Source organism: Harpegnathos saltator, unplaced genomic scaffold (genome assembly GCF_003227715.2).
Source record: "Harpegnathos saltator strain DR-91 unplaced genomic scaffold, Hsal_v8.6 scaffold703, whole genome shotgun sequence".
NCBI lineage: Eukaryota > Metazoa > Arthropoda > Insecta > Hymenoptera > Formicidae > Harpegnathos > Harpegnathos saltator.
In genome coordinates, this window is record NW_020230542.1 from 45,001 (window position 1) to 72,500 (window position 27,500).

At 42.2% G+C, this 27,500-nt stretch overlaps 1 protein-coding gene across 1 annotated transcript in view; it reads left to right on the plus strand.

Annotated features, from left to right (window-relative positions):
• LOC105184058 (protein similar) overlaps positions 1–27,500 on the plus strand; it is a 37,457-nt gene that overhangs the window by 18 nt on the left and 9,939 nt on the right. The window contains exon 1 of the mRNA XM_025305620.1: positions 1–1,574. This exon is cut by the window's left edge and continues 18 nt beyond it. Within this exon, the coding sequence (XP_025161405.1) occupies positions 1,136–1,574 (439 nt within the window). The 5' untranslated portion in view covers positions 1–1,135. The remainder of the gene's footprint in view (positions 1,575–27,500) is intronic.

Consider the following 27,500-nt stretch of genomic DNA (forward strand, 5'->3'; position numbering starts at 1 on the left):
CTTGCCTTGCCACGCTTGGCGCTTCGCCTCGTCCCGCTTCGCCATTGGCCATTGGCCATCGGATCAACGAGACCGACGACGCGAGACAGAGCGTGCTGAGTGAGAAGCTAAGCGGCCGCGATAATAGGAGTCGGCGCGCGCGCGCGCGCGCCAGGATAGCGCGCGCTCGAGGACGAGCGCCTCGCGAAGGAGGAAGAACGTGGCCTCCCTCCCCGCTCCCCGTCACCCACCCCTCCCCGTCCCGGAGGTGGTGCTCCAGCTGCGAGGTACCCGAGGACCGAGGAGCCGCGGCCACCGAGACGTGTCAAAGAGTCGGGCGGAAGGTCGATGCGCTGCGAGGAGGACACCACGAAGAGTACGAGGAAGAGAGAGAGAGAGAGAGAGAGAGAGAGAGAGAGCCCGGTGAAGTCCTCCGGTGAAGATACAGTGCGCGACGACCGGCACTCGAGCGCCGGCCTACGTCGTGTGTTTGCCGGCCGCGTCCGCGGGACCGCTCTCGAAAAGGCCGTTTCCTCCCCGACGTGGGATCGCCAGCGGAGCCCGCCACGAGGAACGTGGTGACCGGACCGCTTCTGAACGACGACGAGGCTCTCGACGAAGAAGCACCTCTGTCGTCTCCGCCGCGCTAGAATCGCTGCTTCACAAGATCCGCGTGTCGTCTCCGCCTGAAGCTGCCAAGGAAGTGACGACGACGACGACGACGACGACGACGACGACGACGGCAGTTGTACAACGGTTTACAACGTGATCAACTCCCCCCCCTCCGCGCCGCGCCGAGCCCCGACGCGCAAGTCTGGGATGTTTTGAACGGGGTGCGCGCGAAAACGCCGCGAGCCGTCAATCGTTCCGCGCCGCAGGACTTCCTCGGACATCGCGTTGTTTACGAGGCGACCTCCGCGCCAGCGAAAACAGACGGATGTCCGCGGGCGACACGGCCGGCGACGGTGACGCCGTGACACGCACGCATTCGACGTCGCAGGTGATCAGCGAGTTGCCGCGAGTTGATGCGAGTTGAGGTGCACGTCGTCGTGCAGGACGCGATCGACGGCGACGAGGACGAGGACTGCGAGGACGGGCAGCGGCACGTGGCTCGACTACACCGCGACGACGGCCGGCGACGGGACAGGTTGAAAAGATGCTGGCACTCGCGATGCGCCGTGAACACATGACCGGGCGCAGCAATTACGAGCCCGCGAATCCGCTCGCGGGGTTCGAACACCTGCAGCACAACAGTGGCGGCAACCCGTTCGCGGTGGTGCCCTCGTCCGAGGGGCGAGTGCGCGAGACTAGGCCGGAGGCCGAAGGTGAGTTGCAGGAGTTTGTGGACATTGCGCAAGTGCAACAGCTGCTGCAGCAGCAGCAGCAGCAACATCAGCAGCAGCATCACCATCATCACCATCATCACCAGCAGCAAGCGGCCGCCGCGGCCGCGGCGGCCTCCTGCATCTGGGGGGCGGTTTACCCGCCGCCGCCGCCCACCCTAGGATATCATCACCATCACCACCATCATCATCATCCGCCACCGCCGCCGCCGCCGCCGCCGCCGCCGCCGCCACCGCCGCCTCAGTCATCAGGTAACGCCTCATGTAGTGTTAAATAGCCGAGAAGGTTCGTGCGGTTTTCTACATCCAAAGACTAAACGAGGACAGAAATTGTGAAGAGAAAGATAATCGATGACTCTCTTCGCCGCCAGAAGAAAATTCTTCAAACCACCTCTGCGCAGTCCGCGTTCTCCCTGTGGCACATCTTCTCCAAATACTACGCGTGTCTTGCGACGTGCTTCTGCGACGGCTTTTCAGCCAAGTTCGGTTTCATGATGCGAACATTAACTCGAACATACACTCGACTCAGACGTCTTAGGGCCAGTTGTTCTTGATAAGTTGACTGACAGTTAGATCATATGTTTATCTTTGTTTTCCCTTCAATTTAGACCAAGACAGACATATGATTTAACTATCAGCTGACTTTCCAAGGAGTTGGCACAACCGGCCCTTAGAAGGATCAATGATCATGAAGCAAGGGAGACCGTGCCATGAGGAAAGTTCACCACTTAACTCACGCAAATCTGTGCTATTATGACGAGTCTCGTCAAGAATCGATAGCTCGTTGCATCGGATCCAAACAGAAACCGCACCGACTTTTTCGCTCAGCTAACCACTTCGATCCCTTCTGCGGATGCCGAGTCGAATGGAAGGCTCGCGCCGACCTCGCGTGGAGCATCAGCGAAGGGGCGCGGATCGTCCGCGAAATATCCCGAGCACGCTCGAAGTTGAGGCTGTGCGACTCCTCGTAGAAGCAGCAAAGCGAGGGAGCTCAACACGCGCAGGAGAGACGAACATCGTCGGTGCGAGTGAATTTTCCGCCGCCGGGGGTGAGGTAGGACTCGGTCGTAGGAAGAGGGAGGTCCCCGCAGGAGGTTTTCACACGATCGCGCATTTCTCCCCCTCCAGCGTAAACTCGTGAAAAGCGAACGTTTAAATTTTGAAATTTTGAAATTTTTTTAAATTTGGCGATACGTTTACTGTTCGCGGGATCGCGCTGACGGAAGTTGTCATTCCTCGCCGTTCTGATGTCCGTTCGTCCTTACGAACTGACATTTCTACAAGCGCAGGAGCGCCGACACGCGACGCTCCATCCTACTGGCCATCCCGGAGAAATTAACCTTGTTAAGCCAGCGCAAACTTACACCCTCAATGGAGCTTGACGGCCGAAGAGACGTCAGTTCTCAAGGACGAACGGGGACGGATATATCTTCGTTATCGCGCGAGCGCGAAGAGATTCGCTCGCGCGTGTTAAAAGTCGGTCGAGATCGACCAATCGCTCGAGCAGAATCGCTCGAACGGAGTAACCTTCCGCGGGGATTTTCTGCTCCTCTCACTTTTCGTCCGACCCTCCGGCGAGGGAAAATCAGTCGCACGGGAACCGACTCCTTTCCATCAGTGACGCGAAAGCATCGAAGTCTCGCCGCGGTTCCTCACGCGGTTCATTCATCGCGCTGACGGCGAAGGACTACCGCGCCGCGGCTCGTGGAGAACGACCATTTCCGCGAAAGCAGCACGAGATTTCGCGTAGCTCAGCGCTCGTCGGAGCCGCGACGGGTGTTCAGGTACGCGACGATCATTTACGTTCGTCGCGGCCGGCTGGTCTCGCTACCTCTTCGGACATTCCCTCCGCGCTTTTCCGCGCGGAAAGGAGCGGAGCGGCGACGCGGGGAACGACTTGTATGGCTACCGGTATTAACTGCGGCCCAAACACCTCGCGACTATATGTATGATAATCGATCTTTAAGAGCTTTAAGAGCCGCACGTCGCGCGAAACCTGTATTTCTAGATCAGCTATTAAGTTCCTTGTCACCACGCGCGAATGTCGCTCGCGAGAGAGACTTTCGTGGTGCCTGGCGCGTGCGAGTCGAATCGAATCGAACGCGGAGATTATAGTCACACCTCTGCCGTGAATTATCGGCCAGATCTCTCGTCAATCGGAGAAAGAGAGGCCGCCGGGTCCCGCTCCTTCGCGCGGCGCGACCGATTCAGCGTCTCTGCCGCGGAGTTCGCGACGCTCATCTGTTTCAACGTCACGTACACTGGAAAAAGAAACGGTTTCGACAATTTTTTTTTTTTTTTTTTTATAAACGTTAGTAACTAGTCTAGTTGTAAAATTTGAGAATCACTGCTCAAGGACCAAAAGATCGCAAGTCTCTCTAATTCCAACTGTGTATGTGTGTGTCTCTCTAACCCAGTTCTCCAACCTTTTTTATCTCACGGCACACTTGAACCTGTAATTAAACTTCCGCGGCACACTTAAATTATGCTGATAAAGAGAGTATGAGAAAGAATATACCTTTTTTTGATTTATTTATTAACACAGACAAAATGCATCATCACGCCCAAAAAATAAAACGAAACAATTTATTATAATTTGTAATAAAGGCTACATCCCACCCATTTTAGAAATAAGCCGATGTTTATTTATTATAACAATGATATATTCATATGAATCAATTTAAAGTGGTTTTAATTTTGATGTGTATACTTACTGTGCTTTAAACTGCTTTCGAAAATAATTTAACTAATGATCTTTGAAAATTTTCGCAACACACCGGTTGAAAAACACTGCTCTAACCTCAACGCATAATTGGGGTTGGAGAGACCATTTTTTGGTTTGCGCAGTTTGGTTAAGCAGTGATTCTCAAATTCACAACTTCACGGATCACCAATGTCACTAGAAAAAAAAGAACTGTCGAAACCGTTTTGTTTTCCAATCGTCGTTATCAATTTTTCCTCTCCACAGCAACAATTTCTTCTCGCCATGAAGAAATCGGCAAAGTCGGCCGAGCCAAAATCTGAGCCGTCCATTCGACACGCCGCTAGATAAGCGCAAACATACACACGTGATACAGGAATTATCGACTAATTATCGCAAGCGCAAAATTACGTGAATAAGCACTCACTCGCTACTGCCGAGCGAACGTAATCTTGACTGCTTATGTCCATCGCAACCCGTAACAAAAGTCCCTTCCCCTCACCCCCGGTTGAATCGCTCGCGCGATCTCCGAGCCGATCTAACCAATCTCGACGCGACGATAATTCTGCCGTAATAATAATATCGGCGGTAGGAAATAACAGAGGTGACAAAGGGATATTAACGTCGCGGCCATATCCTTAACAATTTCTGCGAGATTCTCGGCGACTAACAAGTGCGTTAAAACACGGCGATATCCTCGACGCCGCACAGTGTACGTTTTTGGACAAAAATCACTCGCCAGCATAAAAATCAACCAATTTTGATGAATTTCTTGTTAAATACAGGGAGAAACTCCAGCAATAACGAAGTACTGCGGAAAATGGGATACTTATAAACCTAACCTATAAAAAACATATTTTTTAATATTTACAATATTAGAGCCTTAGACTTTTCCAAGTCTACCTATATTTTCATGCTGATTAATCTGTAATTGAAATTACTTTCGTATTTATGATACCATTCTAGGGTGAATGATGAAATGTAACAATGGAACAAAAGGCAGTCAAATCATTACCTAAACCTCATGATGGCATAGTATGCATTCACGGATTCGATTCCACAATAAGATCCCACTGGAATATTACAACATAAGGATCGAAGGTTTGAGCACTCAAAGTTGGAAGGTTGAAAGGTTTCGGAGTCAGAGGGTTTCGTGATTTGGGATTAAGCGAGGAAATTTTCGAGTTTAACGTTCGAGAATTTCAGAATTTTTATGGATTGAGGTTTCTAACTAAATGTTTGGGTTACAAGATTCTTAAGTTTATGAGTGTTTATCCCATATGGATTATATATGTTTCTTATAGGTTAGGTTCGTAAGTACCCAATTTTCCGCAATACCTCTAACTAAGATTGGTTGAGTTTTATGCTGGCGAGCGATTTTCCAAAAACGTACACTGTGCGCCGATGTGATCCAGACTCTGACAACCTCGCCACGAGAACGCCGAGAGAGAGAGAGAGAGAGAGAGAGAGAGAGAGAGAGAGGGAGAGGGAGAGAGAGAGAGAGAGAGGGAGAGAAAGAGGGAGAGAGAGAAGAGAGAGAGTGCTCCTTGACGCGTAAAAATGTTTGAGGAATACTCCTTGCCGCGTTTGCTCGCTCGCCTGTCGACGGAACGTCGGATGAACCTTCCGCGATGCGTACGAAATCTCTTCTTCGGCTTTCCTCTCCGCTCGGCCGTCGCGAACGCTGGATTTTGCAAGCACCGTCGATTAATTTCTATTAATGGAGCGAGGTGCGCCGGGCGAGGAGGCGAGGAGGAGGAGGGCAAGCCGCGCTAACTCGAACGTTGAGCGCCGGCTCTGATTTGCGTAATATGGCTCGGATGTACGAATAATCGCGAGCCATTGTGTATGATGAAATTATAACTCGGCGTCTCCGCAAAGATGCAATAAAATCTCAAAGGCAAATGAGATTTCGCGAACTTGGGACCCTCTTTCTCCTCCTCCCCGTCCGTTTCTTTCTCTTTCTCTTTCTCTCACAGGACAAGTTTACGCGCGAGCTCGAGATCCCGCCGTCGGACGCCAGACGCCGGACATCGACGTAGCTCACGACGGTGACCGAGAGGACGCGCGTCTCTCTCGGCGGAACTCGGCCGATTATCCTTGGGACTCGCACTTTTCGCCCCATGCGTAGGGTTGCCAGATGCAAAATAACTATTTCCGGGACATTTCTCAGGCGACAGTTGAAACATAAGTTGTTAGAGAATTTTAGTTAAATTTGAGAGATAAAAGAGTAAGATGGTTAACCCTTTGAGGCACGTATTTTTCAGAAAATCCGAATCACATGAAAATTTATATACGGGGGTTTCTGGGATCGCTGATGACGAATCCGTTATGAGATTTTCAAAATTGAAGATGGCGGATTCAGTATGGCGGCTGCAAATATGAAAAAAGAACTAACCGAAAGACAATGTCAGGTAAATATATTAGAATTGAGCCATGATCCGCCAACTTGAATCTGCAATCTTGAACAATGAGTTTTGGACCTCGGATTCGTAATCAGCGACCTTGAAAGCTAACCAAAGTACATTTTCAGCTAATCATATAAAGATTTTGTGATCCGCCATTTTGGAAAATAAATTTTAGAATTTGGACCTCAGATTGATAATCAGCGAGCTCAAAAACTAACCAGAGTACAATTTTAGCTAATTTAATAGAAATTCTATGATCCGCCATCTTGGAAAATTAATTTTGGAATTTGGACCTCAGATTCGACCCAAAAGAATTCTAAATCTTGATTTTGAGCAAAAAATTCACTCATAGTTCATGGAAAATGATTTTTTTCTGTAAAAATGTGTATTTTTCACACTTTTGTTTATTTATAATAAATGGACAACTTATGCAAAACACTTTTCAACCTTTCATGTATGTTCCCGTATCATATAAGAAGCTAAAAAATACAAAAAACCCGACAAGAATCCCTCAAATACGAAATATTTTATGAAAATGTGAGAATAAATAGGTGGTAAGTATACTTACCGCTATGCCTCAAAGGGTTAAGAGATGTTGCTGTGTACTTGCAATAAATAAATATATGAATTAGGTACCAAGAAAGGGAAGTTCAGACAGAAACATGCGATTGAATTCTTTTTTACCTTTTTTTTTCTTCTTTTTACTACGCAAATGGCTTACTTCACAACAATTTTCTCAGGTGGCACGTCAAATTTTTGGATCTTATAAATCGCAGTAACTGCTCTTACATTTCTCTCTAGTACCAGTTAGAAATATGCATGTTATGATCAGGGTTGGGAAAGTTACTTTTTAAAAGTAACTCGTTACCGTTACCGTTACTTTCGGTAAAAAGTAACTCGTTACCGTTATTCGTTACTGGTCTTAAAAAAATAACGCGTTACCGTTATTTGAAAGTAACGATATTTTACTTCGTTCCTTTTCGTTACTTTTTTTGTTGTTATAAATCCAAGATTATAAGAAAAGTGCTGAGACAAGATATAAATCGGACATAAGATGATTAGAAATATATATATGTATATATATATATATTTCAATATTTTTATTATTTTATGTTATTAAGTGTTGTACTTAATGAAAAGTTTCTTAATTAGTGGATATGAATTTAATATTTGGATATTAGTGCCTGTTGACCGTAGAAATCTTTGCCATTCATCATAGGCAGATTCCTCATTTGATGTTTGCTGTTTGAAATTAAAAAAGTCATCATTATCGTCGTGCTTATCAGACATCAAAGAATTTTCAGCTGAAGGAATTCCTAATAAATCTTCTAAATATGTTTGCGCAAGTTTTCGCTTATCTCCGGTTTCGCTTATCTAACCAACTCAATTTGAATTTAGGGTGCAAACAGCTGGCAATTATCAATTCTTTTTTTTCGAATGTAGTACAAAAGCTAAAGTTAAATCAATAAAATTAAACATGAACATATTGATTTTTCTTCTTGATCAGATGAATGTTGTTTGATGAACATATGTGTTAATCAAATTACACCAACTTACTTTTCTTTTAAACCTTTCTGTATAGCTACGGCCAATGGAGGACAATATGTGAGTCCATCTTTATTGGTTCTCACTAAATCCAACATACAAGACAAGAAATGCATAGAAATTAAATATAATTAAGTTTAATTTTATAAAAATTAAATATGTAAACAATAACGATTAAAGTAACGAATGTTTCGTTACTCATTACAAAAAAAAATATATCGCCGTTACTTTTTCGTTACTGACACAGAAAAGTAACGGCGTTACTTAATCGTTACTCAAAAAATTAACGATACCAGTAACAGCGTTATAAGTAACGCGTTACCTCCCAACCCTGGTTATGATTATAATTTTGTTGAAATTCAGATTTTCCGGGACAGAAGACTGAAATTCTGGGACACGGGACAAGCTTAAAAATTCCGGGACAATCCCGGAAATCCCGGCTATCTGGCAACTCTATTCGTACGTCGTGTACTGCTTCTCGAATTTTTCCGGCGATTAATTCGCGCGTCCGCGCGACATCCAGCGAAAAAAAGAAGAAAAAATTCTTCCAGCGGGAAATCGCGGAAGAATCTCTCAGTTACGCTGATTTCGTCCTCGTCCAGCGCCAATTCGTTCGCACTGACAGACTTTGTCTCTTTCTCTCTCGTGCACAAAGCATGCGCGCGTGCCGGCGTTATTAAAAGCACGTCAATGTGCCGAGAGGCAAAGAGAGAGAGAGAGAGAGAGAGAGAGAGAGAGAGAGAGAGAGAGAGAAAGAGGGAGGGAGAGAAATAAAGAAGGAAAGAGATCTCAGTTCTTGCGATCGAAGTGATCGAAAAGTGCCGAAAATGACGTCTCTGTTCGCAGCACGATGTATCAAAAATGTTCGTGCGAACATCTGTGACAATGTCTGAGCTGGAGATGGTATAAATAGGTTCCTCGCGAATAGAGACAGTCGAATGAACAAAAGCAAGGTTGCAAATGCAGAGGCAAATAAGCCCCGGCGGTGTCGCGAGCGAGCGAGCGTTCGATAATGGAGAGAAGCGGTTTCGGCGAAGCAATTGTGAGTTCGCTCGACGCGCGTTTCCCCAGATGACCGCAAAACGAAGCGCGAAATTTCTGCGATTTCGCGGAAATATTCTCGCCCCCGCAACGCGCAGTACGGGGCAGCGCAGAACGGAATGCGGGAAAGCGTTTTTCCGCGAACTTAGCGCGGACGCTAAAATCGAACTGCGAGTTTGTGCGGGGCGCATTGTTCGAAGTGCAATGTACAGCGTCGCACGGTAACGCGAAGTAAATCGCCTGACATTTCGTTATTATTGTACGCTTTCGTACAATAAGACAGGAAATCGTACATCATACACGATCCTGCGGGTGGGCGGGTAAAAGGATACGTGAGCCACCTTCTCTATCTTTCTTCTCCCCTCTCTATCTCTCCCTCTCTCTCTCTCTCTCTCTCTCTCTCTCTCTCTCTCTCTCTCTCTCTCTCTCTCTCTCTCTCTCTCTCTCTCTCTCGCTCTCTCTCTCTCTCTCTCTCTCTCTCTCTCTCTCTCTCTCTCTCTCTCTCTCTCTCTCTCTCTCTCTCTCTCTCTCTCTTCTCTCTCTCCCTCTTTCTCTCCCTCTCTCTCTCTCTCTCTCCCCCTCCCTCTCTCTCTCTCTCTCTCTCTCTCTCTCTCTCTCTCTCTCTCTCTCTATTTCTGATTCTCGGCTCATTGACGTGCTTTTAATAACACCAGCACACTCGCGACGTTTTCTTTCTCTCTCAAAGTTGCACATAAAAGTTTGCAGCGAAAGAGGACATCTGCGAGCGCGCGCGTGTTAATTTTTACAGTGCATCGTTATTCGTACAACCGCGAAATTCCTTGCAATGCGTCAGAGCGGTCTAATGAACGGCCGGCCGATCGCGGATGAATTTCTTCTTTCTCGTTCACAAAGACGTTTCTCTAACTCTCTTTCTCGAAAGCATCGAATAGCAGCCCGACGCGGCAAAAGTATAATGACATATGCCAATTATCCTGTATCTTGAATTGTATATGTAATGTACTTTCTCTCTCTCTCTCTCTCTCTCTCTTTCCGTACACTCCCCCCCTCCCTGAGATTGCGAGAGAGGCCCAAATTGGATCGCTTATACACGTCTCGCCTTTCTGATATTTGTACATTTCCGTCAGAATTGAGAAGTAATTCGTTACTTGTAACGAAGTTACAGTTATGATTATTTTTGTTTGGTAACTGTGACTTAACTTCGTTCCGTTTTTTCCATTTGTAACTGTAACTTAGGGTACAGTCACATGGAGTTGGAAATAGCGGAACGGAAGAAAAACGGAAAAGGCAAATGGTGGGAGTTAATCAATTAGAGCAATTCCATTCCGTTGTTTCATAGGTGGATTTCACATGAGAAATAATTTCAATGGAACGGAAAACAATCTACGATAGACATTGATAGACACATTGATCCTTCAGCATGGTAAAATATTTGTTACAACATATCTACAAAATATTAGATACATTAACAATTTGTATATACACATACACACATGCATACATAAATTTTTAGGAATAATTAAATGTATCAATATCCATTCGCATATATTCAATATGTTTTCCAGGAACTTTATTTGTCATTTCTTTAATCAAATTATTGCTTGCCCCTTGTTTATATCTGCTATCTTCAGTAAATATTGGCCGCACTCAAATTCTTGGTGGACTTGTTCCTTTTCTTCCTTTTCTTTTTTTTTTTAGAAGTTTATATAATATTTAAGCTTTAATTAATTGTTTTCTTTTTATTTTTTTAAATCATCTTAATCCTAATCCTAATAACGTGGAGTTTTTTTCTATTTATATATTTTATATAATAATTTTGTGTAATATCCACATTTTAATTGCTCCCGAAAAGTATATATATATATATATATTGTTAGTAGTATTAGTTGTTAAAATAATTAATTTATACTGAAATGAATACTTAACCATGTTGACAGATTCATGTGACATGCTTATCATAGGTTACGTTCTGTTCAGTAAAAAACATTTCTGATGTAAAACTCATCTATATGAAACAACGGAACGGAATTATTTTGATTGGTTAAGGCCATCACACACAAACGAACTTAAGCAGTAAGACGTAAGCAGTAAGCAAATCGACCAATCACAATCGAAACTTAAAGACGCCATTTTTAAACTTACGAGAATAATTGATTGTGATTGGTCAGTTTCTTTACTGCTTACGTTCATTTGTGTGTGATGGCCTTTAACCTTCACTATTTGCCTTTTCCGTTTTTCTTCCGTCCCGATATTTCCAACTCCATGTGACCGTACCCTTAACGTAATTACATTTGTTTGATAACTAGTAACTAGTTCAATAGTTACTTTATATATTTCAAACTCAGTTTGAAAGTTTCTGGCAGACCAGCACGATAACGCGACGCGTGATGCTTGATATCCAATAAATGTACAGTTAATCTGATTGCATTTTGAAAACGCGCTATTGCGTCATCTACCTTTATCGTTCAATAAATGTAAAACAAGGATAAAATGACGCAATAGCATTGATAGTCTCCTTTCCGAATGCAACCTGTATTTCTTTCGAGAAAATTGTACGCCTATCGGATATTTCCGTCGCGCGTCGCCAGTCCTTATTTGTTAACATAACTTGCGTAATTTCAACGTAAAGTGCACTACATGGTTTCAGTTATATACAAAATTCAAGCAATGGATAAAACATCTGAGTCTTCGGAGGAGGATTGTAAAATGCCATGGCCAGCATATGCAGAAATATTCGAGTTACAGCAAAAACTTGGAAACGGAAATAACTCTTTGCAAAATTTGCAAAATTTGCGCTGACAAAATAATTATTCATACAAATAGAACTTCAACTGTAAATTTAAGAAAACACATGAGTGTAAGTCTTTATTTATAAAATATCATTATGTTTTTTAGCGAAGAAATCTAATTTTTTATGTTAGATTATTTTTAATATTTTTAATACTTATTATCCTCATCGAATTCATTCACTTTCTTATAATTGTTATTAATAGTCTTAAAGAATAAATATGAATTGTTTATTTAAATTAATGAACCTGATTTGTAAAAATTATATACAATATGAGGAACATATAATAATCAACAAACTACTTTTATATAAAATTGATGGAATTTACACAATTACGAAATTTAAAATAATAATACAATTATTGTAAAAGAGTAACTGGAAAGTAACGACTCGTTACTTCCTAAATAACTATAACTATGTAACATGTTACTTTTGAATGGCAGTAGCTTGTAACTGTAACTAGTTACTTTTTCAGTAAAAAAAAACTATAACTGTGACTAGATGCTTTTACAAAGTAACTTTTCCAACTCTGATTTCCACCGACTTAATATCCCAGCATCGGCATAGAAAAACATTTTTATTTTATTATTGAGACATTACCGAGAACGTGACATAACGAAGCAACGTGCTCTCAGCCGATTAATGCAGCATCGCAATGTACTCGCGAGATTTCGCATTTCTATGCTTTTTGTGTCGCTGATCACAAATCTGAAGTCGGAAGTTCAAAGTTCAAGATGACGGATTCAGTATAACTGTACATACAGGGTCATACAGGGGTAAAGAGTGTAAGTCCGAATAAATGCAAATCTGATACACGATATAAGATTTTTCAGACTTCATTAATTACGACACGAAGCGACGAATATCTGGCTTCCTCCGCGCGTGATTGCATTCTCGGTTCTTACAGTTGTCGACGCCGGTGAAGCCGACTACTGTCAGGAAAAGAAATCCGAAAGGACAGCTGTAAGAAAATATCTTCACACGAAATGTGTTTCTCTCCTCTATCAGTATCGAATACGTCTGGGAACGACAATTGTCTCGCTTCTTCCGTAAGCCTGGAACGTTACCGATGATGCAAATAATTTCTACACGTAAGATCCAAAAATTTCTTGGGAGATCTACGTGTATGTCACCTGACGAGACTTTTACGACACCGTTTGTACGCTCAAGCGAAAATATCAGGTTGTTGCAAAAATAATCGCGGTTTTTATCATTTTAAGTTTGGCGCCGATTTTTCCGGTTACCGTTATCTTTTGTTATAGTCGTGTGATACATCATTGTAAACAATGAAATCGGCACTACTGATTTCAGCTTACATTTTTGCTCTATTGTTTTTAGTATTGTTGGATATAATCTCTTAAATTAGTCATGGAAAAAAGCAGATTCGCGTGATTTTGTTGTATGAATTCAAATTGGGACACGAAGCAAGAGAAACCGCTCGAAATCCGTCAAATCCGTCAAATCTGCTTTTGACGGAAAGTCAATTAGTGAATATACAGCTCAACACTAGTTCCAAAGATTCCGTGATAGAAACGAAAGCCTTGAAGATGAGAGAAGGGTCGTGGATGTCTTTCAGCTATAAACAATAATGATTGAAGAACCATTTTTGCAGCGGATCCACGTAAAACAATTCGAGAGGTGGCAAAAGAGCTCAATGTTGATCATTCAAGGCCAATGGTCTTTATCTTGATTAATAAATATAATTTTTACCTGATATGTATGCGTCCTTATACTCGGTAGTACCGATAAGAACCGCGATTATTTTTGCAGCAGCCTAATGCAAAAGAAGAAGTCGCCGATAAAGTAATTATTGACTCGTTCGTCTCGTGACAGCGCCTGGTCACATATCGGAGCGTCGTCATCGACCTTATCTAACACGTCACAGCTGACGTATGTATACTTGGCCTAACAATCGATCGTAAAATCGAGTGAAATTTTTATTGCAAACGGAGTATCACTCACGTGATACGTACGTAGGGCACGCGCGGACGTCGGTGTCGTGACGAACGCGCTTATCGGCACGTAATTGCACGAGGCGCTTGAAACGAGCAGGTTCTAGAATTGCGGCTAGAATCGTAATAGCACGAGTCATGGCGCTCTCAAAATTTCAAGCTCGAAAAGTAGATCGACCGGTGATTCGACGCTCGCTTAAGCCACTCGCGACGGCGTGCGAAGTGTCCGCGGATGCAAAGTACACGGAATGCACAGAAGGCGCGCGAGAATTCTTCCCCCGAGTTTATCCGTGCGTTATTTAAACGACACTCCGTATGCGCACTGAACTGATGCGCATACGATGCTCTTGGAATTTCTTTGAGGCGAAGTTTCGCTCAAACGAGCAAAAAGCGGCATTTTCTCACTCGATGGCGATGATGAAAATATCGTCGCTTGGAAAATCGCGATGCGAATGTTTCACTTGAGCCTAGAGAAGATCCTGCCTCCGTATGAAACGTATCGATTATTTATTTATATATCTATTCGTTTATACGCAAGATTAATAACTTTCGATATACGATTGTAGAAACGGTAATAATCTATGCGAGGCTTTCATTTTGGATTAACTCTTTGTGTGTATAGCAGTGATAAATATACTTGTTCTTCTATTTACATTTTGATGATATGTTGTTTACAGTTTAACAAAAATAAATATGATCTCACATTTTTCTGATACGATAATACTTACTTTACGTGTTTCCCATGTTTTCTGTATTCGACTGTTCATTTTTAATTATTGATAAATCAATAAAATTGATAAAAGCGATTAAAAAAAATGCAAGTTCTTAAAAAATATGTAAGATCAGAGACTAAAAGTTTTGTTGAATATTTTTCACATGTCAAAATACAATATATATTTTTTCCGAAATTTTTCGCACGCTAGATTATCTATTCTATAAACAAATTGCTTGAATGAATCTTGTAAATCTCGCGTAAAATTTTTAATTAACGAGATCTGAGAAACTTTAACTTTTTTTACTTTTATCGTGTATCTAATTTATATTGTATTTATTCAGATTTATATTAAGTTATATCAAAATATAATATACATTTTTTTCCGGAACTTTTCGCACGCTAAATTATTTTCTGTTAACAAATTGCTCGAATGAATCTTGTAAATCTCTTGTGAATTTTGTAATTAACGAGTTCTGAGAAATCTTTTCATCGTGTATCTGATTTATATTATATTTATTCAGATTTACATTAATTTACTTCTGTATGACGAAATATAATATACATTTCTCTAGAATTTTTCACACGTTAGATTTTTTTTATAAATAAATTGCTTATATGAATCCTGTAAATCTCACGTGAAATTTGTAATTAACGAGTTCTGAGAAACCTTTATATCATGTATCTGATTTATATTATATTTATTCAGACTTATGCTAATTTATGTATAGCAGTCATGTTGTATCTGTTATTTTGAACTTTTGAAACCCGACTTCAGATTTGTAATCAGCGAACCAAAGAGCATAGAAATGGCAGAAATCCGTCAGGTAGAAAAAAATGTGCCATACAAAAGGTGAACTGATTGCAGAAATGTTAAAGCTTCTGTACACTACAAAAGGGAGCGTCTAATGAGCGAGGCATTATGAAATAATTCCATATTATAAAAGAAATATATTCCTGCTTAGCGGTAGAGTACATCAGATTTATTCTTGAATGTCGGACAAATGTACTCTCTCGACGATTCAGACAATTCGCCCTACCTAAGCGAAAAATCGAGCGATCCTGCGGCCAATCATGTTTAAATACGCACGGATAAACTCGGGGGAAGAATTCTCGCGCGCCTTCTGTGCATTCCGTGTACTTTGCATCCTCGAACACTTCGCACGCCGTCGAGTGGCTTAAGTGACCGAATCACCGGGTCTACGTCGCGACGTCGAATCAGATCATTGAGGTATCTTCCCCTGCACGTTTCACACATGGGATTGCGTAACGGGGGTGAATTTCGCCGTGCTCTCGCAACCACGGACCGGCGCACAGTGTACGTTTTTGGACAAAAATCGCTTGCCAGCATAAAACTCAACCAATTTTAGTGAATTTTTTTTTCAATACAGGGGAAAACTCCAGCAGTAACGAGATATTGCGGAAAATTGGGTACTTATGAACCTAATCTATAAAGAACGTATATAATCCATATCGGATAGACACTCATAAACTTAAGGATCTCGTAATCCAAACATTTAATTAGAATCCTCAATCCATAAAAATTCTGAAATTCTCGAACGTTAAACTCGAGAATTTCCTCACTTAATCCCAAATCACGGAACCCTCTGACTCCGAAACCTTTCAACCTTCCAACTTTGAGTGCTCAAACTTTTGACCCTTATGTAGTACTATTCCAATGGGATATTATTGTGGAATCGAATCTGTGAATGCATATTATGCCATCATGAGATTTAGTTAATGATTTGACTGCCTTTTGTTCCATTGTTACATTTCATCATTCACCCTAGAATGGTATCATAAATACGAAAGTAATTTCAATTGTAGATTAATCAGCATGAAAATATAGGTAGACTTGGAAAAGTCTAAGGCTCTAATATTGTAAATACTAAAAAATATGTTTTTTATAGGTTAGGTTTGTAAGTATCCCATTTTCCGCAGTACTTCGTTATTGCTGGAGTTTCCCCCTGTATTTAACAAGAAATTCATCAAAATTGATTGATTTTTACGCTGGCGAGCGATTTTTGTCCAAAAACGTATACACTGTGCGGCGGTGGCGCGTCCGACGAAAAAGTCGACCCGCTTACGTGCGCAATGTAGCACGAACCGTGCGGACTCTCACACGGAAGGCGCTATATTCAGCAGCCCCGCATGGAAATTGTCACAATAATCGCGTGTACGAGCGCGTCGCACCCCGTCGGTGTACGTATTTTTACGCCCGCGACACATGGATTTGTACCTACGTACGCGACTACAGTGCGGTAAAAATACGCGGCCGCGCCGTGTTGGTGTGTTGTTATCGTCTATGAATGGCTCATAGACGTATGAACCATCTACGTCAGCATCGACCGATAAGACTAAGCGGGAAGAAGACGAAGGGGGTTAACTACGCGTTATACGTAGCCGCCATTGACGTCCAAGTACAGGGCATATAGCGTGCGCGCGAGAAAGAGGGAGAGGGGGAGAGAGAGAGAGAGAGAGAGAGGGAGAGGATCGAAGAAATCGATAGGCCACGGTGCAAAAATAGTCTCGGGAGGATTGTCTGAATAGATTTACAACCGTCTCTTGGATGAAACACTCGCTTCCCAGATCAATGCGTCGCGTTTGTTTCGGAAATCGCGCGGCCGTCCTTCGGCGCCGCTGTTCCTGCGGACATTCATTTCCTGGAGTTCGTCCGCCGGCAATCGGCGACTCGCGACAGAGATCGGCCAGCGTGAGCTTCTGCTTGCGTTTCGACGCGTTGCGGGCGAGACTTGAGGATTTGCAAACATGCGTGCGTGTATGTATACTGGAGAGCAAAACGGTTTCGACAGTTTTTTTTTGTTTTTCCTTATAAACGTTGGTAACTAATCTGATTGTAAAATTGGAAAATCACTGCTCAAGGACTTGCCCGAAAGATCGCAAGTCTCTCTAATCCCAACTATGTGTATCTCTCTAACCTCAACGCATAATTGGGATTAAAGAGACCCGCGATCTTTCGACTTGTGCAGTTTGGTTAAGCAGTGATTCTCAAATTCACGACTAAACGGATTACCACTGTCACTATGAAAAAAAAGTAGAAAAAAAACTGTCGAAACCGTTTTGCTTTCCAGTGTTGCGGAGTTGCGAATGTGCAAATCTGGTCCTTTAACCCTTTGTATCCTGACGATACGTCAAAGTACCGCTCTATATATGCGCTCTTGAACCTTTTTCCCGTGTCTTACCTTACATTCCTGTCGGTACTTACAAGTACCATGTCAAAATTTAATCGTTGAATTGTTACAAAATTTATTTTCCTGTTTCTTATGTCTATGATATGCCAAGAGTTATTTAATTACGCAAAAATTTTATAAGGTCTTGGGTAAATTAATTTAGGATATAAAGGGTTAATAAGGACGGTTCCGACGCCACCGGTGGAATTTCGCCTTGAACTTTATCACGGATTATCTGCGCAACATAGAGACGTTGGAAGAAGCGATACTCTAACCGTGCTTTTTTTCTCTTATAGCGTATAAAGCGTAATCTAGGGATATCTCGCGACATGCAAGAATAATACCGGCTTAACGGACTAGCGTCTCCTGATTGTTTTATTAATTAAGTGGCTAACTTTGATTTTTCCTTTGTTCTCTGTGGAACAGGGCGTACACACAGGCGCTCTTCAGCATGTCGCGGCAATATTTTTAAACCATTATTTTTAATCTTAAAATATATGAAAGTTTTTATATCGTTTTATATCTATCCCGTTCTTTATTATAAACACTGAGAATATTATAACAGGCTCTAATTCTAGCATGAATAACTTGTGCACATAGTTCTAGCAGATGAGGCTGTTAAAAATAGAGCTGATGTAATTTTGAGTTGGTTCAGAACTGATTGCATATATTATTACTTGTTTCATATATATATATATATATATATATATACACATAGTTGAAGTTTCAGATATTTGAATAATGTCGCCAAATTATTAAAGTACCGACGTCCCTCGATAAAGTGTCAAAATAACTCCAAGTTATCCTTCTCGTTCGCGCGCATACACACATCTACGCGTGCGCACACAGATGAATATAGAAAACAAATTTGAAACATTTATAGAGATTGTTAATGTCATCGTGCGGAGACGTCGGCTGCACTCACCATGCAGCTCGGTGAAGAAGCGTGAAAGATTCATGCACATCCACCCCGTCTATTTCTCGACTCTACGCGAACCCGCGCCTTCTTATTTTGCTATAAGTTCGCGCTATTTTCAACGTCGTATTTTTAACGAAAATTTTATATAAAGTACCCTCAACCGCGCGTCGTAAAGCAATTATATTTTTAGTGAGTTCAGTCTCCCCACCTATCGGCCTCGTCCTGACGTTATCGCGGTTTATTAATATTTGCCTGCATTACGCTTTTGTAACTTCTTCACGTGGTAAATCTTTTCCCGCCGCTCCGATTATTATTAATAGAATTACAAAAAAATGTATGTGTGTGTGTGTGTGTGTGTGTGCAGGCATGGTATATAGACACACACTCCGCGACACCGGCTGTCGCCTTTTACGCGGCCGAGCTTATTAATGCCATCGGCGAAGCGAAGATTTCTCCAGCGACATCGAGGCTCGCGCTCGCGCGATCCTTGGGAGAAAAATCGCGGATCCTGCGGATCCTGCGGCATAACACGGCAGTTACGGCTTGCGATGTACCGCCATGTTCCGCGCGCGCGCTCGTCTCAACCGCGTGTCTCTCGCCTAAGTGCTCATTGTAACAGAATTACGCATTAAAAGGTCGGAAAACAAGGAAGCGCGATGTAAATTATAGTCGGAGGAAACAGCGCTTCTCCTGCCGACGGTAAATCCGCTGCTACGCCTCCGCGGCAGCGGCAGATTTACGCGTTCCTCGGCGGGACACTTGCTTTTTAGAGAAAGCCGAGATATCTCCATATCGTTATTATCCCTTGGCTTTTTTTCTTTCGCTACCGGTCCCTCTGCGACTGCGCGATCAAACTGTTCGCAGAAGCTTCCCGCGACGCGGCTGCACACGTACATGCGTACACTTTTACCGATTTTTCGACTCGTCTTCTATATCGAGTGACCGCGACGGCCGACGTTTCGCCAAGACTCGAAAAGGAGAAATTAGCGGGTCTGCGGGACGAATTGTCGTACGAGTTAGCGTCGGTTTCTCGACCGTCCCGCTTGGACGATCCTGTCGTGAGATCTTCCTCGCCAGGGAACAAGCGCAGATTACTGATCTTTGAATGACAGACTCGCAATCCAGGGAGGGGAGAGAAGCGCGTGACTTGAGACGTATGGTCTGTTCTTGTTAGCTGTATTGCTGAACGAGTGCAATAAGTTAGAGTGAGACATCTATATATTTTCTCACTCCAACTTTTTGCACCAGTTTAGCAGCGCAGCTAAAAAGTCCCGAGCAAAAAATTGTTAGGGCCATCCTCATGAAGCATAAGACTGCGATAATAAATAAGACTTGATAAAGAAAGCTGAGAGAGAAGGATTTTGGAAGGATTTTTAGGGGTGTCTTAGATTTTACGAAATAATATTTTAACATGGAAAACTGATGTCAGAAGAAAAACCTTAGAAGAATCTTTTAATCTAAGGATATTTTAGATATACAAAATCAAGTTTTATTATAGAAAGTTAATAAGATCTGAAGCGTGTAATAAAATTGTCATAGTTTAGTATTGTTTTAAGTACGCTTTATCTAGTCCTTTTAAAGATTTTTTAATTATACCGCAATTAAAAACAAATTTAATTAGTTTTATCAGTTACCATATTCATTAGTCTCTTCCAAGGATTTTTCTAGTATTGCTTTCGTTTTGAAATGTAGTAAATTTTAATAAAAACAGTAGCAAGATTTTTATGTATAAAGAATGCTATATTTTATTGCAAAATACATTTTTAAGATGAAAGATTCTTGTATACGAATAAGATTATAAAGAAATAAAGAAATTACAGTCGAAACTTCTTGGAATGAAAGGAACGATATTTTTTTACTCAAGCAATAATAAAAATATTTCCTTATAAGGCCCTATTAATATTGCCTTATAAGAATCCGTTAAACCATTTGTTACACATCTTATGGGGGTCTTGTTTTTCTATCCCTACTAGGACCTGATTAATGTTAGAGAAAAATAATCAGGCCCTTGCCAGAGCCTATTAATTTTTCTACTCGGGGAACAGACATAGATGACACGATATGCAGAATAGGGATCGTTTTGATCCTGTTTTTTTACCTGATTTTTACCGGATTTCTGCGAAATCTTCCATTTCTATGCCTTTTCGCTCGTTGATTACAAATCTGAAGTTGGATTTCAAAAATTCAAAATGGCAGATTTGATATGTCATAGGGGTGAAAATTAGGATAAGCCTGAATAAATATAATATAAATCAAATACACGATATAAAGACTTTTCAGATCTTATTAACTACGAATTTTATATGAAATTTACAAGATTCATTCAAGCAATTTGTTTATAGAAAATAATCTAGCGTGCGGAAAATTCCGGAAGAGACGTATATTATATTTTGACGCGCGAAGAATATCTAACAGAAACTTCAGCCTCTGATCTTAAATACTTTCCGAGAAATTAAATTTCTTTTCAAAATCGCTTTATTTGTTTGCAAGTAAATAAAAATGAACAATCGGATATAAAAACTATGGAAAAGTACTGATATATCAGAAAAATGTGAGATTATATTTATTTTCGTTAAACTGTAAACAGCGTATCGTCAACATGAGAGAGAAAAGGGTGGTAAGCATATTTACCACTGCCGCACGACAAAAGGTTAAATGCCAGAAATGCCTCTGAACGACAGATAAACCAATTGGATCGGACACTTGGCAGCACTTGGTTGCGTTTAACGGAAAAAGTGATTCGACGCAACGTCAAACGCAACGCTTAAGCGGTGTTAATTTTTCCGGAAATGCTGCTTCTTTCGTTGGACGCGGCCATCTGTAATGTTGAGCGAAGCCCGACGCCTCGAGGGGTGTGTCCTTTCAGTTTCGCAGACTGATTGCGAATTTCGCGGGTTCCCCGCGAGGAATGAGGGCCTCCGCGTTTGTTGAAGCACTGTTTACATTCGGTGCTGGCTTGAGGCTTGACTTTCGGAGGCCTCGGAAACTTCTTCCGTCGTCTCGAAAAATCCCCGAGAGTTCCCGGCGCGCGACGCGGCGGATCGGCTTTCGGCTTTCGTCCTGTTTGAGCGCTGTGTTTCGTAATTAAATTACATCGCGCCAATTCGCGCGGGGGTCTCGCCACGCGACTCTCGCTGTCATAATCGGAAATAACATTCTCGCACGGCGCTGGCTACCGAGAGAACTCAGCAGCGAACGCTCCTCCGCGGCTGCCCGCCGGAAACGATCATTAATCAACGATCTCGGTAATGCGGCGTCGCGGCAAAAAACGTGCGAAACAGTCGCGTTCACGCTCACGTCGCGAGTCCTCGTGACTCAGCGCACTAATAGCGGCGATCGGCTCGCTAAAGCGATTTCAAGCGCGTCACGTCGCATCGCGCCGCCGCCGGGCCTCGTCCCGGACGCTTGTCGAACGCTACACCGAGAAAAAAGCATCCGCTACAGGTAACTGTGTAATCACATGCTGAAAGAATTGTAATCTTTTGTTGCTGTAATGCCGGTGACAATAACGCTATACAGAGTGTATAAAAAAGTACGAGTGTGCCGAAATATCTCGAAAGCCAAGCGTTTTGGAAAAAAATCTTCCGGACAGAGGCTGTATGGTCTGAAGGAGGACATAAAGCAACTATATCATTTTGTTTACAGATGGCGCCTGTCCTAGACAGGTCCTAGACTTTCGAGACATTCACTGATCATTATTCTTCTTGAAAGGAAATCCCAATTTTTTATCACATCATCTTTCTTTACCAATTAATTCGGGCTTTTGTCTGAAACATTTTTTCATTTGTCTAATATTTTTTGAGACACTTGAGGAGAACTTGGTAACTTTTCCAATATCTGATTTAAGATCTCTTGCGATATCTCGTTAACTATTTATCGGAAGAAAGTAGTACTAGACTTTCTTGCTCTATTTGGTCTTGAGAATATATTGTTACAATAGCGCCTTGACTTGTGGTAATTTGATGATTTTGAAATTTCCAAAGGTCGATAAGTTAACAAAAGTTAAGACACTATTGTAACAATATATTCTTGAGACCAAATAGAGTGAAAAAGTCTAGTATTACTTTTCCTTCCGACAAATAGTTAGCGAGATATCGTAAATTAAATATTGAAAAAGTTATCAAGTTTTCCTTATCTCGAAATATCTCAAAAAATGTTAAACGTATAAAAAAAGTTTCAGACAAAAGTTGTTCAAATTAATTGATAGAAAAAGATGATATGATAAAAAATTGGGATTTGCGTTTGAGAAAAGTAATGATCGGTGAATATTTCGAAAATAGCGCCATCTGTAAGCAAAATGACATCGCTGTCTCCTATTTCCCTTCAAACCAAACAACTGTTGCCTGAGACACTTTTTTCTAAAATGCTTAGCTTTTAAGATATTTCGCCATCGCTGTACTTTTTATACACTCTGTATATCGTCGCTATCCCACAGCTCAAGCAGCGAGAAGACACGGCGTGCAACGCCGAATTTGGGACTATAACGCTGTAGAATGACGATTTATAGTTATTTATACAATTTATTTTATTATGAATTCATTCATCAACAAGCTATGATTTATTTACTTATAAATATATTTACACAGGTACATTTATAATTGATAATTCTTCTTCTCTCGGTGCTTTCTGACTCTCGAGCTGAATTCCCGACGTTGCACGCGACAAGTACAAAATGATTAATATTAGAGGCAAAAAATCTGCTGTATAAAGAAAGCGATACAATTTCTAGTTGTGGCAGTTCGGTCTCCCATTAAATCGTCTCGCTGGAATTTAGACGCTTCGGTCTCGCGAGAATACCTCGAGTTCCCGTGTCGAGACTCTCGCGAGAACGAGTCTCTGCGTGTGAGTTCTCAGATGTGTTCGTCGGTTCGAGACGCGCGCAGGAACAAGGTGACGATCTGTAATCGCTCGCGATTAGCGCGTCCGTCCTTTCTATTTCTCGACTCCGCGCGCGCGCGCGCGCGCGCGCGCATTCCTACGTCTCTTATTCCGCCGCGGGTGTCGCACTATTTCCAACACCGTGTATTTTTAACGCTAATTTTATATAAAGTGCCGTGTCAGCCGTGCCTCGCACGCGGAACAATTATATTTTTAGTGAGTTCAGTCTCCCCACCTATCGGCCTCATCCTGACGTTGCGATAATGATCTATAACGTTCGGCGCGGAGCCGCGATTACGCACGCGATGAAAGGTCTCGCGTGTGTATGCGCGTCTGAGCGAGTATATATCAATAATCCATCCTTCCGTGTGTAATTTTGTGATGATAAAATAGCGCAATAAAACGGCGCATCATCGCGTAGTGTGTCGACGTGCGAAATCCAAGTTACACGCGGGATCAGGAGAAATCGTCCGCTCTAATCGCGCTCGCGCGGTTAAAAGTCACGCAAATAACGTATAATTATCGTTACAACTCGACCGGTAAAAAGCGCGACCGAACTCCAACCGGACAATACGACGACATAACGCGAACGTTGAACAGGGTCGAGTGCCAAAATCAACGAGATAGTTCTCATCGAGCGTACTTGGCGTCGAACACATTTCAAACACCAAAACGCTAACGACGTTCGCAATTGCTCTCGATTACCAATCGCCCAATGTTGATCAAAGAGCCCAAAGGATCTTTCATCCGAATTATTTTCCGATCCGCGTGCAGCGCGTGAAGTGACGACGGAGACGCGAAAGAAAGCGCGCGAGACCGCAGACTGCGTTCTGCGACTACGTGCCATTCTGGATTCCTCCGGGACGCTTTGAGCCGCGCGGCCGCTCGCTCTCGCTCGCGTTCCAAACGCACAATGCCGCCCACGAGAGAGATATTCGGCGAGGCGACATCGCGCTCGAGAAAAAGAGTAACAACAATAAGCGCGCGCGCGCGCAGATAAACGAGAAATGTCGCGACGCGCGTCGCGAGGACGCGGCGCGCTGCGCTGCCAAAAATCTTGTATCATCGGCGGCCTGACTCATCTGCAACACAGAGAGAGAGAGAGAGAGAGAGAATGTGTGAGAGAGAGAGAGAGAGAGCGCGTTTGACGCTCGCCGCACTAGTCATCCTGGGTATTTGGGGATGCTGGGTGGCTCAGGTGGTTGCGTGGCGGCTCGAAATAGCAGCGTTCGCCCGCGCAAAATCGCGTCGATTAGAGTCACGAATAGTGCGCGCCCACCAGCTCGTCAAGAGCCGCCGGTAATTTTAGAACACATTTTGTTGTGCCAGATCAACGTCGCTGTCGGTGCGTGCGTCACTGTCCCTTCGCGGTCGTGTGCGCGCAAAGCCGACGATCGGCCGTGGATCAGCGCGAATAAAACGCGGATGGCGCGCGATCGGACCGATCAGTCGGCGTCTCACTCGGCCGAGATCTCGCAGTGGTCGATATTCGAGATAACCAGGGTTGGGAAGTAACTCGTTGTACTTGTAACCAAGTTACAGTTACGGTTATTTCTTTTTTGCTAACTATAACTTAACTTTGTTCCGTTTTTCCCATCTGTGACTTAACGCCGTTGCATTTGCTTGTTCACTAGTAACTGATTTAATAATCACTTCAATAGTTACTTTATGTATTTCAAACTTCAGTTTCTGGCAGACCAGCGCGATAACGCGACGTGCGATGCTTGATATCCAATAATAAGTATACAGTTATTCTGGCTGCATTTTAAAAGCGCGCTATTGCGTCATCTATCTTTATCGTTCATTAGATATGAAACAATGATAAAATGTCGCAATAGCGCTAATAGATTCTTCTCCGAACGCAACCTATATTTCTTTCAAAAAAATTGTACGCCTGTTCGGACATTTCCGTCGCGCGTCGCCAGTCCTTATTTGTTAACATAACCTGCGTAAGTTCAGCGTAAAGTACGCTGCGTGGTTTCAGTTATATAACAAATTCAAGCAATGGATAGAACATGTCAATCTTTGAAGAAGGATTGTAAAATGCCATGGCCATCATATGCAGAAATATTCGAGTTGCAGCAGAAACTTGGAAACGAGAACAATTGGACATTTCTCTGCTCAGTGGTTATTAATAATCTTAAGGAATAATTATGAATTGTTTATTCAAATTAATGCATCTAATTTGTAAAAATTATATACAACATGAGGAATATATAATAATCAACAAACTGTTTTTATCTGAAACTGAAGGAATTTACACAAGTACGAAGTTTAAAATAATAGCACTATTATTGCAAATAAGTAACTGAAAAGTAACGACTCGTTACTTTTTAAATAACTATAGCTGTGACATATTATTTTTGAAAGTCGGTAACTTGTAACTGTAACTAGTTACTTTTTCAATGAAAAAAGCTGTAATTGTAACTTTTACAAAGTAATTTTCCCAACCCTGGAGATAACCGGCAGGTAAACAATCGAGAAATAAAGTATCGACTCAATCGATCGATGAAATCGATTGTTAATTGTGGATTTTGTTGATGACTAGTTAATTGAGTGTATATCGATTAGAACGGAGGAAAGTTTATCGAGACAGTCGTTACGGGTGATCACCCGACGTTAATTTTGGCAAGCAAAATTTCAATCGCCCGACATCGTCGGATCGCTTATTGAGACAAGGTGATAAAAAGCAGCTTGTACGCTTTCCGGCTCGATATCAATACAGGGTGTCCGGGATCTTTTGGAAATGAAAAATTGTGAAGATTAATCGGATCAAACTGAGAAAAAATGTCACGTATCATTTTGCAAAAATCGCAATAGTTGTTAAGTTACTAATGATTGAAAATGACCACATCTAGAGAGGTTCTTCTTTTATTAATTGATAATTTGAAAATTTGCCTACTTGTTTGCAAAATGGTAAGAGACTTTTTTGTTCAGGATAACCTAACTTACAATTTGACTATTGTGTCTAGCGATAGATACGAGTATATTGAACTTTGAATCCTGAATCTTGAACCTGTCGCTAGGCACAGATTAGACCATTCTGAAGAAAAAAATCCTTTACCATCTTGCAAATAAGTATGCAAATTTTCAAATTATCGATTAAAAGAGCTTCAAGACGTGATTATTTTCAATCATTCGTAAGTATCGCGATTTTTGCAAAATGTACTTGACTTTTCTTCCCAGTTCGATCTGATTCATCTTTACAATTTTTCTTTTCCAAAAGATCCCGGACACCCTATATATAAACATCTCACCGTTATAATAAATTATTTGCCACTATCTACCTCGCAATTATTTCCGCTCCTGCTGATTTTCTTCGTCATCTTCGTCACCTTCGTCATCTTCGTTGCAAATTCTCACAGAATTTGCAAAACACATCGCAGCATTCTCCGGCGCGAGGATGCATTTGGACGCTCGATACATGTTATAACGAGGAAAATGAAAAGCGCAACACGCGAAATTAATACATAACCGACGCGAATAAATATGGAAGAGAATCAATGTGTGGTTTGCACGAGAAATTAATCATATAACGAGCCGCAATAACGCTTATACAAGGATCAAGACGACCGCGAATGAGCACGTGCGATCCAATTTTAAAAATAGAATCTGCCTGACTAGATTATACATTGCGAGAGCTCGAGCGAGGCGATTTTTTTCAAATCTTTCCTTTCTGCAAGACTCTCGAGGGTAACCGATGCTGCAATCGAATTGTATCATTGTTTAATTGTATAAAACAGGATGGTTAAAAGGAAGAAAAAAATATATATATACACAAAGAGAGAAATAAAATTCTTCAGAGAGAAATAAAAATCTTCTCGAATATTGAGGTCATCGTAGATCACCGAGATCGAGTATCAACCGTAATGGTTGGTTTCGTAGATGCATACTGAAGCGCGAGGTAATTTTCATTATCGCTGCTCGCGCTCAGTCCTTCGAGTATCATCGAGAAAGCCGAAGGCGCGCACGCAGGACCCGAGCGTGAAGCTTTTTCGACAATCAACGATCTCACGGTACGCGTTGGAGGCCTTTAAAAATGAAATAACAGTATAATAAAGAGA